Raw genomic sequence first — 12,351 nt, 5'->3', positions numbered from 1 at the left:
CTTCCTAGTGTTACTTCACACCTCTCCTTTGGGGTTGGGCTGAAGTCCTATCTAGGTCACGGTCTACAATAAACATTAATTTTTGAGTTTTAGGGTGCTAATATGGGGGATACTTCGTAGGGAGAGGGAAAGTGAGACTGGGATAGATTGGTCCTAGCTATACATGGGGTTCTGCTGCTGTTGCTTTACTACTTTCTTTCCCTTGTGCACTTCACTGCAGCAGTGTTTTGTGAGATAAGAGTTGTTAATGAGCGTATACAGAATCCTGATAATGAAGGAAGTTCCTCTGTGATTTCCTGTTGATTTGTTATGCTTTAGAAGTTGTTAGACTTTGGACTGTAGTGATGTTTTATTTTTTTTTTCATTTATTTTTTTATTTACTATATTGACTACACTGAGCCACACTCACAAAACTTATCAGGTAATCAAGGTACGGGTGCTGGGCTATTACTTTCGGGCAAGAATGCCCTTGTCTCTTTCTTTCCTCTTCCATCTCCCTTACTCTGAAGTTGTTCTGGTGTGGGTCTCAGTGTAGTTGCAGCGTTTTGTCCCCTATGGGTTAATTGTATTATGCGGTAATAGTAACTGCTTAGTCTCTCACAATTGGGTTGTTTCTGTGTCCTCTTACACTTCTGTCAATGTTCCTCAGTGGGAGAAATGGTGCACAGGCTGTGGCTGGGCTAGGTGGCTTCTTTACTCCTGTTGGGCAGATGTGAGCTGCATGACAGTGTTCTGAAGGGGTAGCAACAGGTGACTAGCCTAAGGTGGCAACCCTCTTCTGAGTGGCCAGTGCCGATGACCAGACAGCCACTGAGTTGCAGTTGCAGCCATCCTGCGGGAATGAGTAAATATTTGGTCTGTTTAGGCCTTCCTGGGTTGAGATGGTAATGCCATTGTTCTCCAGGTAAATGTCTGGTGTCAAATGCCACAACTTTCCCAGTTTCTTTTTCAACAGTACCTTCCCCTCAAGCACACTCTGGTAAGTGCACAGCTGTGATGGTTTAGATCCTCTTGGGAACACTTCACCAGTAGCACAAATATTTCTCTTGGGCGGGAGTGACCAGCTTTGGAGCCAGCAACACTCTAGTCCCACTCTTCACAAGACTCTGTTGGATGGATGGCACACAGGGGATGTGTATTCTCTTTCTGGTCTTTTATGACCGGTTTGGGTCAGTTTTCCTGTCATGTGTCCTTCCTAGACTGTCTTACAGACTCTGACTCTATAAAAAGTGATGCTTCTCATGGCATGGTTGTCTCCAGTCTGGGACACTCGTAACAGAGGCACAATGCGGTGTGAACATTCTGCACTGGACTACCCAAATCTACCATGTGGCATTTTCAGGAAGACTAATCAGCAGCCCTTTTAATCAAAAGAACCTATTTGAATTTGCAAGGGCAAGCAGGTCTCCTGATTCTTCAATTCAATGTCTAGGTTCTCTCCCTTCAGTTTCGGGAGTATCCGCAGCATGCTTCTGCTCTCTGGGAAAGGAATCTTGTCTACATTTTGTGCACATGAACAGGACAGAGGTTTGAAAAATGGAACCTGCGGGCCTGTGCACTCTGTTTCACTCTGATGCTCACTTATGTGTGTAAAATGCAGACCACACACACAATACATACACCCATGTACTTGGGATCTTAGGGTCCAGGCTAATATGTGGCAGCATAACTGAATACTGATGGGCCAGTAGGCCTCAGCTGCCATGATCGAGGTAAAAGGTCTAATCACACTACAATTTTCAAAGATCCAGTATGCAGTCACCACCGCACTACCCGTGTGAACGAACCAGTGACAGAGACTTGGAGAGCACACTTGAAGCACCCCTCTAGGTTCATGGCCAGTTTAGGAATAGACTCATTTCAAATGATAAGCCTAGGCCTTCATACACATGCTACATTCATATGAGGGTGTGGCCGAAATCCAAAACTCAGGATACCAGACACTGTTCAGTTGGTCACACAGGGCAGGGGACATGTATACACCATGCACATTGCTGCCTCATTTGCATCTTAATTGGTTTGAGAATTATTAGTGTTGTGTCCTTGACTTTTATGTTGCCTGTCACTGCTTGACTTTTTGCACACATTGCTGAGATACTACCTGTTGCTTGTGCCATATCTCTCAATTGTCAATCGAAAATTAATTTCTATTTTAACCTAACCATTGATAGACATCCTCTGAAATTTAAAAAATCCAGTTTCTGACAAAGCCACTCAACCTCTGTGAATCCCATCCACTGGAGCTCACTACCACCAGCCATTTGAGTTTACAATGGTGACTTCTCCTGGTGGAAAGCAAAGAATAATTATTGCACCACTTGGCACACAAATCCTGTGAAGCAGTAGATGTATGCTTGTTCTGCTGATATCTGTTCATGCCTTTAATGAGCATTCAGTGACATCTATTATCACATACACAGTTAAAAACGCTAGTTGATATCAACCACCACTGAACCATACATGTTCTGAGCTATGCACTGTTCTGTTGCCTTTTGTATACGTTTCTGTTTTAGATATGATTGCTGGTGGTGTTGCTACTCTTCATTTTCTATATTCGTCTCCCTGTCACTCTTTAAGCCTCACCACTTACAGAAACAGTCCTATTTCTCTTATCTTATTCACTGGTTTATAGTGGAGTGCATATTCCAGTCCAGAAATTAGATAGGAGAAAGACGCTGTTGTTGAGTCTCTTGCCCAAAGAGCGGACAATCTATAAATTGACAAGGGATCTTTACTATCTTGTGCTTCCTTCAGTGTATACACCATTCATAATCAAATCATTGTGCTTTCTGTAATGTATACACCATTCTACTCATTCCGCACCTACCCACTCACAATACTGACTGATGTGGACCCCTGTTACGAGAAACTGAGCTGATTATTCTGGGGGTAGTTGTAGAGTTCTCTCTCTCAGTAGTGGCAGTAGCCTCTTTCCATGGATGTGGTTTGGTGCAACCAAAGTTCTGTAGACCGTTGTGCTCTCCTGGTCAGCAGACCAATAACGCATGGAGCACCACCACTGGGCTCACAGATGTAGAGTCTATTACATCTGTTGCAGCAAAAACACAAGGTCAGTCAGAAAATCAAGAGTGAGCACAATCACACAGCTTTCTGCATGTTGCAAGGAATGTTTTTCCTCCGCTTAACCCTCTCCTTCCATAATCATGCCTCTTGCTCTTCTTTCTTTTCCTACATGGTTATCCCAGATGCTTATCTCTTATTCCCATCTTCTCTTCCAACATGTGTTTTCTTTGTGGTTTTTATTTTCTCTAACTTACTCTGCTGTTAACCCATCTACCCTGGCTGATCCTTCACTTATTTGTGACCAGCTGTGCTGGTGAACATGGAAGAAGCAGTCTGTTGCCCAATATGCCAAAGGCTTGACCAGGGTTGACATGGGTCCACATGCCTGGAGCATTTTGTTGGATGAGACTGAACACCCTCAGCTACAATTGCATATTAGACTTCACTTTGAATAAAGTATGAATTATAGAACAGAACTGATACTGAAGAGTCTGAAAATTCTCTTTCAGGTTTTGGTGTTATCGTTAACCAGGAAATACAAGTGGAAGGCAATTCTAAGTCTCGTCCAGATAATGTCCTTAAAACAAGTAAGAAGTCCAAATGCCGCGAGACGACCACCACCACTAACAACAACAACAACAACATAGGTAAAATAATTGCCTTGAATGTTCACCTTTCTGATTTTTCTGAAAGTGTGAGGTGGAGATGGCTTTAAATATGGGAAATAAGTGAAAGGTAGCCAAAGGTTCCTGCTTAATGCCTGCAATCAGCTTTGCACTTCCCTGTAAGGTTCAAAGTGTTTGGAGTTTCTTGAATGAGACTTACTTGGAAGATGAGCTACATATTCCATCAAAGAAATAAGCATCTGTAAATCCCCACACATGAGCCACATTCAAATGTGTTGCCATATGTAAACTTTGAATAGGAGACAACTTACATGGTCACTTTAAGGCTTCCAGTTGCTGCTCTGCACAGGGGTGAGTCGGTCAGTCATTTATATTTTCTGTTCACTAAACACCATTAGGCTGCTTTTTTTTTTTTTTTAAGAAGCTTTTTTTATTTTGTCTGAAAAATTCAGTTTTAATTATTTTTTTTTTTTTCTTTTACTCATCACCTTAGCTTTTTCTAAGGTATGAGCTCTTTTTACAAAAGGTGTAATGGTGGGGAAAATATCTAACAAAGACAACTATAATGTGCATGACATACCTTCAGTACTCTACACCAATTAAGATTGTGATATCTGCCAAGCAATGTGTTGTTTGAAGTGAAGCGACTGTAATAGAGTATGTTTCAGTGCTATGCAATGAAACCTCAGCTGTTGTCCTTTCTGGTAATCTGTAAGTTCAGTGGGGTTACTTTTTCTCTTCCTGTATCCCAAAAAGGATCAGGTGCGCCACGCCTCGAGGGTTTGACCACCAATCCTCTGTATTACGTTTGCTCACATTAATTTTACCACCTGTGACCGGACTATCTTCTGCCTCCCTCTTTGAAAGCAGATGACAAGCAAGATCTACTTTCTTCTGACTGAGGGACGATGTATGTTTTTTTTTTAAAAACACCACTTTTGTTGACACTGGCTTAGCTACATGTGACACCAACGAGTAATAAATATTATCTCTGTTTTCCACTTCTTTGGATTTTGAGGGGTTTGTATACCAAAGTTTAGAAAGCAGGGCATTTGAAGGTAAATATCTTCTATGTGGGTTATGAACAAGCCCTGGACTCTGGAGCACGTTTCCTGAAGGAAGTATCAGTACTGCTCACTGAGGAGATGAGCAGCCATTAGCTACAGAGCAAGGCCTTTGACTCAATAGGCAAACATTAGTCTGATAAATGTAGTAGAGTATTAAAGTTACTGGTGAATCTTAAGAGAAGAAATTGCTTTAAATTTATTTAGTTAAATGTCTGGATCAGGAAAGATGAGCCAAAGTGACCACTTCTTCGATGCCCCTGCGCTTCCTCCCTAATCCCTCCCCTTTAGTTTTTCTTTGTTTTTTTGGGGAGGGTGAGCGCAAGCACACAAGGATGCTGATGTTTGTTTGTGGTTTACCCATACCTGGCGATTTGTGGGGTCCAATTAGACCCCTTGTGATTATTGCAGAAGATGGTGGTTTTTCCTTTGGGAATGCTGACTTTGTCCATGCTGGATGTGCTAGACGTCACATACTCTTTGCCATGTTTTTTCTCCAAAACCTCTTGTGTGGTTAGATCACCAGCGGTTCTGTTGTTGAGAATGGGTTACTGTGTGAACTCTGCCAATACCCCCTCCCCAACCCCCTCCCCCCCATCCCCCAGTGGTGGTTTTGGATTTAGAGCATCAGAAACTGATGAAGAGCTCTGTCTGAGGGCAACCTGGGAGTCGTCTGGACCAGTATAAACTACTTCAATCTGACTCTTGGGTCAGAGCCTTGAAATTGGACAGAAATTGGTCTATCAGTTCCTTAGCATTGGATGAGTGCTTTAATCTTTTAATCTTTGAATAAAGCAGAACTATGATTGACTTTAGCCACAGGAACAGAAGTACAAGCCCACTTCACCTCTGCCAGGTAGATCATATGGACACTGAGGAGGCCTGTTTCTGGATACAGAAGAACATCTGACAAGCAGTGAATTTTCTTCTAGATTGCTACTTTCTTTCAAGACTAGGTATAAGACTCCTCTGTCTGCTGTAAGCCTTCCTGCTGTAACCTGTGGAGAGATAAAGAGCTTACATGTTTGAGGAGCTGGTAGTCATCTGCCAAGAGAACCAACCCTCTTCCCCAGAAGACTTGCATAAGGCCACCTAGTTGTAGTTTTCTCTTGGTGGAGATTTGGCTGACTGAGTTTGCCTGTGAGCTCAAAGAGCCCCACAGATCAGGTGGATAGGAGAATTAAAGCCATCAAAAATCATTATCCTGGTCATGGGCCTGGATTGTTGCATGTCCAGAGGGTGACCCTTAAATCTAGTTTCCAGTAAAAATTGCTTAAACTAGTGAGGGTGCCGTGGTTCCAGTGGGTGCATATGTCACTGGGATATCTTGACTGGAACTTCTCCAGAATATAGATCCCAAAAGATTAAATACTCTTGGGACTCCATAGGGGGTGCTTACCCACCACTACATATACATCACAGTAAATTTAGGGCCAGATGTATCAAAGGGTTTTACCCATTCTGTATCAATGGGGAAATGCTTTGGTACATATGGCCCTTGGTCCCTAATTTGTCTTGAAACTCAAGTGACTTTAGAGTGAGAGATTGATGAAAGGACTTGTGATCACCACTGATGTAAAGAAACAGATATTCAGGATAACACCATTGCCTTCACTGGGTTGGAGTCTTTTTTTGTTTAGGTGGTTGGCTTTTGGGCAAAAATCATAAATGGAAGTTCAGCAGTTAGTTTCAGTGTGCTAAGGCTTCCCATACACAGCCCAAGATGGTCCCGTACCAGAATTCAGTCTAGCGTCTTCACATGAATGTACCGTTCATAGATCTGAATTTCATGGACTGAGAACGCTCCATCGGGTCGCTAAGATCCTAGAGTTGACCAGAGTGCAGTCCTTCTGGTTAACATTGGCCATAGTGCCAGTGTTCATGCAAGTCTAGCCTATAGGAGAAATAAAAATGGGTTGGTGCCTGAGCCCCAAAAGGTGACCACTCCTTTTTTGTGCAAATGTTACTTATAATAGTTTTCTTTACCTATCTCTTAATAAAATAAAATCATTTTTCTTTAAGACCGAATGCTGCCTAGACCGTTAAGTAATTGAGTGCTATCTGTTGTCGTTGGATCGCAGTTCTAATCTCTGCCACCTCCTAAAGCAGACCTTGACCATTTACCTTTGCTACATGGAGGCAGTTGAGAGCCCAAATAAACTGGGCTATCCAGTTGGAGTACAATAGTATTGTGACCCAGTGGCTACAATGGTAAACAGTACCCACTCTGAGCACTGTTTAGTAGCCACTGACTTTCCAGGGTCCCCAGAAGAGACCTTTTGGTTGTTAAGCTAGTTTTTGCTAATTTGTGTTTGATAGAGGTGAAAGCATGTTTGACTATCTCACAATTGTGCTTGTTTAATTTACCTCTGAAGGATGAAAAGCTGAAGCTGTCACCTGTAGGTTATATGTGCAGCACATGCATACAGCCAAAATGTTTTGCCATTAATTAATAAGCTGGAGAGATTCTCAAAGATAGTGCAGCCTGTGCACCACTGCACGTGATACCATAGGTACATATTTTTGGCAATGTTTTAGAGTTAGTTTTTTTTTTTAATACATTCCAACATTAGCACCAAGTGGCTTACATTGTGAAGACACATTAACTTTGCAGTGCACTTCACCAGTCGATTGTCATGTACTTTATTGATCATTGTCTTGGACGTGTAAATGTGGAGTATATTGTCGACCATTGATGAAAACTGTACTTAGATTTGGAGAGTTCAATGTAGACTCTTTATGTATGATTCTTAAAATTATAATCCATATTTTATCAATTAAAAAGAACAGTATTTATTGGCATGATGCCTTGTGTGTTTGTTAGGACTTCAAAGTACTTCGCAAACCAGTTTCACAGAGCGCAGCACCCCTCTGGATGCGGACATCAGCAAGTGGACATGTAAAGTGTGCTCAGCTACCTTTATAGAACCACACCGACTCACAGGTAAAAATGGATGCAATAGAAACATGCCCAGTGAAGTGGACATAAGTAGATGTAGTTCAACTATTGATGATTTCTGATGGGAGCAGAGCTTTGGGTTTGGATGGTATGCACTGAGGAAGTTCGGTGACATTCTTGTAGGTAATTGCTGTTCAAGTTTTATAGAGTCCATTGTGAATCTGCTGTGCAATGTCTTTTCACTCCCCAAAACTCCACCCTAGCTATTAATGCAAAGTCCAACAGTTCAACAGATTGTTTTTTATTTATATTGTAAACTGATGGAGAGCATCTTAGTGTCCTTTCAATCTTGACATATTTTTGCGACATGAGGTGTCTTTTAGTAAGCCTAACGTAGATTTATTTCAAATCAAGCATTGACAATATTCTTTCAGTCTGTGTGTGTGTTTGACCAAAGACTTTGTTCCAAATACCACTATACCCTTGTTATAACCCTCCATTGCATTTTATTGGATTTAGAAAAACAATTATTTTCATATGTCATAGCCACAACTGTTCATTAGTGAAAACTCACCCACCTTGGCATCACTTTTTGGTGTATTTCCTCTCTTAGTTCTGGTTGTCTGTTATGTATGCTCATTTAATGATTTTGAACACTGAGTAGTCCTACTCCTGAGCAGGATCATGGAACACTTTATAATCTCCTTTTCTTTAAAAACAGTGCTCTATTTTGGGTTAAAACATAGTTTGTAGCCTACCTACAGGCTACATTGACTAAATTACATGCATTTGTACATTAAAATTAAGCTAATTAAACTTAACAATTTGACGTTTGAGATGTATATTTGTAAACTTTCTCTTAGAGTAAATAATAAAGAATAGTAGGGTTGCCTACCTGGACAGGTAAACTAGGAGAAACTAGGTGTGGAGGAAACCTTGATAGTTTGTGTTGTCAATAGCCTCCACAATTTCATCACTTCATATACTGCAGTAGTACTTTTGTAATAGAAAATTAAATATTCTGGTATTTTTAAACAATGAGTCTAGTGAACATTTTTTGCGCATGGGGATTCTGTGCAAGTTAGGGAGAGATGTGGTACAGTCCATCAATCTGCCTTATCTCTGTGGCTTTATTGTGGGTAACAAAGCTAGACAGACTAGTTTAGGCTAATAGCACTAGATAGGTAGTAGTCGCCTTATTGGGCTTAAAATGGCACTGCTCCATGAAGGGAGCAAGCAGAATCACTATTCCTTGACGCTGAGGGCTAACCTTTAACACATTTCTCCTTTCTGGCTCCTGTGGTCAAAATTCCTGTGCACTGGGCTCTACCAGAGGATAAATCAATGTACTGCTTATCTTTATTTTTTACGTTACTCAACATGACTTTTTAGCTTCCTTTTTCCCAAGATGTGTATGAAAATCCCCTACTTTAGGATGCAAAAATATGAAAAAGTTCCACATACTTTGTGTATAGCCTGTCTTGTAGCTTCACAAATTGTGATAGAATGGCATTTTTGACCAAAAATAATGTGGAAGACTTAAAAGGACTGAGCGAAGACTCATTGTGGCAGGAATGAAAAAGCCAGGAAATTTCACGAGATTAAATAGGAGCAGTCTCAAGACTCAGGAGTGCCATAGGCAGAGACTTCTTCCACCAGGATTCACTCAGCCTCTATAGACACATGCACAGAAAGGCTCAAAAGCTCCTATTTGCGGAAGAAAAGTATCATCAAGAATTGAATTAACATTCAACCGTCAACCCATTCAGAGCTGACGGATATGGGTAAGGCTTTCAAAGTCATGACCTTCATTGAGGAAGAGTTGTCTGTAGTCTTCTTGTCACACTGCTGGTTGGTCTGTATCACTTTCTGCCCGATCGTGATGCGACGTGGGGATGCGTTAAGGTCACGGCGAGGGCCGTCGGAGCCAGAAGCGGATGCAGGTTTTTAACTTACCGATACTGCTACTCTGCCCTCACCCCTTTAGTGGCCTCTGTGACCCTGCAGCTCTCTGTCTCCCCGCATTTTCCTTGCATTTCCCCTGCAAAATACTGAATGTCGTGCTGCATTGCGCTGCATGCACTTGGCCCTCCGTGGTGCCCCAGGTTTATTTTTTCAGAGCTGGTTGGCCTGCTCTGAGGAAGAAGGAGGGCAGCGGAGTGCAAGCCTGATAAAGGTGGAGAGAGGTGGGTGGAGGGCAGGGGGGGGTGGTTGAGGAAGAGGGCCAATGGCTGAGGGAGGGCGACAGGAGCCCAAGCCTGCCAGTCACAGTAGGCCCGGTGCAGTGCTGCAGGAGCAGCAGCCGCAGGACTAGAAGCATTAGGTGTCTTAGCTGCAGTTTGTGGGGTAGTCCCCACAACTCAGGCTGAACCCCCGGGCCTAAGCGCAGGTGCAGCTTGCAGCCAGGGAACACTCTTTCTCCAGCTACCAGCCCACAAGGAATCAGAGGGCTTGCTTTCAGAAACAGCCCTCCTTTTAGTAGTGATCTTCCTCCCCAGCCTTGCTGCACATCTGTAGACTAAGACGCGCTCGTGTCCCTACCCTACTCTCTGACTCTACATCTTGGCAGTTGGGCGCTGCCTCACCTCCCCTACCAGCAAGGAGAAGAAGTCTGTGCTTCTTCCCTTCAGTTAGGAGGTGCGAGCTAGCGCCAACACACAATGGGCTGAAGTATCAGCAGACATGCTTGTGCCCCTCCCCCACCCTTCAGCTGTAGAAAATACATCTGTGGGAAGTTGAGACAGTGTCCAGTGGTCAACTCGCAAAAAATGAGTTTGTGTTCTGCTCCCCTCAGTCAGGTGGTGGGGAGAGGACCACTGTTTAACCAAGAGGAGGCAGCAAGTGCAAACAAGTTAAGGTGCACTCGTGCCCCTCCCCCACCTTCCAGTTGCTGGTAAAAGCCGTTGCAAACACGCACACGGGGGAGGTGAGGTGGCGTCCAGCAGCTTACCAAAATACTCTGGGATGGTCCCTGTGGTCCGTGGTACAGAGACCAATATTGTTCCAATCAGCAGGAACCAGGAGATCTGGCAAGATTGGATAGCAAGCTCCTCACAAAATCCAGAATAAAAAATAAAAAAAAGACCGAGGATGATCAAGACTAATGCCGTGTTAGCGAATCTGACAAAAGCAAATGCAGGCCACGTCAGCCCAGTGATATCGCCCATTCAAACACTTTTCGGGATGACAAGCCATGCCAGTGTCGACAAATTCACGTTTTTAAAGGACCCTAGTGCAGTCATAAAATGCAACATCAGAAAATGTCAAGGGCCTGCCACCCCCAAAGATGCCCCATAATTCGGTTCCCACGTGCCTGACCAACGATCAACTCACATTTAAAAGACATCCTACAGATATGAGTGTAATGTTGGAGGTGGGGGGGCATTATTATGTCACAGGTCCATGTCTCAGATCGGTACCACTCCACGCCATGGCCCGAGCAAAACTGGACCCAATCAGGTCACCAACCAGGTCGCCTCCACAGGTGAATAACAAAAGCAAGGAAGCAAGTGATGCAGATAAAGGTGCTGATAACTCCTGGCTACACATAATCCCATTAATGAGCAACCCGGAACTTGTACAAGCAATGGAAGTGAAGACCATCAACATGGCCAGTCACCATGAAGAATGCACTCACTCAGTTATTGAAGTGTCGAGTCCTCCCGACCCTGCCGCACAATCACACCCAAGTACAGATGTCAAGTCGCCTAGACATGCTACACCACTCCTAGCGCAGGACCAGGTAGATGATTCAGCATTGCAGACAACCAGTGACAAGAATGACGTGGAGGTGGGCAACCAGTGCAATATGGAGGTGGAGAGTATTTCGCACCTACACTCCTTACTACTAAACATCCTACAAACCACTATCTCGGCTCTCAATATGCAATCAGACAAACTCTACCTTCAGATAGAGCTTATGAACAACATATCTCCGGCATTAACAGCAAGCTGGAAAAATTGACAGAAAAGATCAGCGTTCAAGAAAGAATGTCCCCAGTTTGGCAAGAAATCGGCAGTTGGTGCCCAATCATTGATAAGTTAAGCTCCATTCCAGCCATTCTAACTATATAATATAGTATGTTATAAATGAGCACAAGCATCACGATCTCGGCACCATAGGTGTTCTGCTTTCCTTCTCTTATCTCATGACCGAGCTTACAAAACCTCTCTGGAATGCACTTCTTAGTTTAAAGAAGACATTTATTGTTATTGGTACTTCACCACGAGGTTCCTTAAAGACGAAATTAGTAGGTTGGAAGCACACGTTTAAAAGTAGTCGTAGCAATGAAAGCAAAATATATCAAAGTACTTCTCAGTTGCAATGCACACAGCAAATACATGTGATTATATTATAGCATAACTTCAAAGCAAAGCATAAAAGTCAAAATTGCATCACCGTAGGGCAGGGCTGTAGGGCCTATAACTCAGCTTCATCTTTCTGAGGCTTCAAGTTGATGACTCTGGTTCAACTTCAATAAAGAGATTTCCTACCCAAACGGGGACAGGCAACTGACGTCCGTTCCTGTCTGAAGTCAAGAAGAATATATCCCCTTTCCCCTGTTGTCCAGAGCCATCCTTAAAAGCAAACCCAGTGTGAGAACCGAATAAACTTGGAAAGTGGCCAATTCTCCAGAATCCACTCGTTCCCAGACTGGATTGAGAGGTAAACACAAAATCTACACGCTCTTATCAGTTAGGGTCTGGTGTGAAAAACACAGCTTGGTCTATCATGTGG

The 12,351-nt window shown here is 43.1% G+C and overlaps 1 protein-coding gene across 3 annotated transcripts in view; it reads left to right on the top strand.

Moving 5' to 3' along the window:
- The window catches only part of PRDM15 (PR/SET domain 15), a 345,544-nt gene that overhangs the window by 60,506 nt on the left and 272,687 nt on the right, over positions 1-12,351 (top strand). For all 3 annotated transcript variants that reach the window (XM_069202594.1, XM_069202595.1, XM_069202596.1), the window contains 2 exons: positions 3,534-3,671; positions 7,539-7,658. In XM_069202594.1, coding sequence (XP_069058695.1) covers positions 3,534-3,671; positions 7,539-7,658 — 258 coding nt within the window. The remainder of the gene's footprint in view (positions 1-3,533; positions 3,672-7,538; positions 7,659-12,351) is intronic.

Source organism: Pleurodeles waltl, chromosome 8, assembly GCF_031143425.1.
Source record: "Pleurodeles waltl isolate 20211129_DDA chromosome 8, aPleWal1.hap1.20221129, whole genome shotgun sequence".
In the NCBI taxonomy this organism is placed as follows: domain Eukaryota; kingdom Metazoa; phylum Chordata; class Amphibia; order Caudata; family Salamandridae; genus Pleurodeles; species Pleurodeles waltl.
The sequence above is the reverse complement of the archived record's forward strand: the minus strand, read 5'-3'. Positions and strand labels throughout refer to the sequence as shown.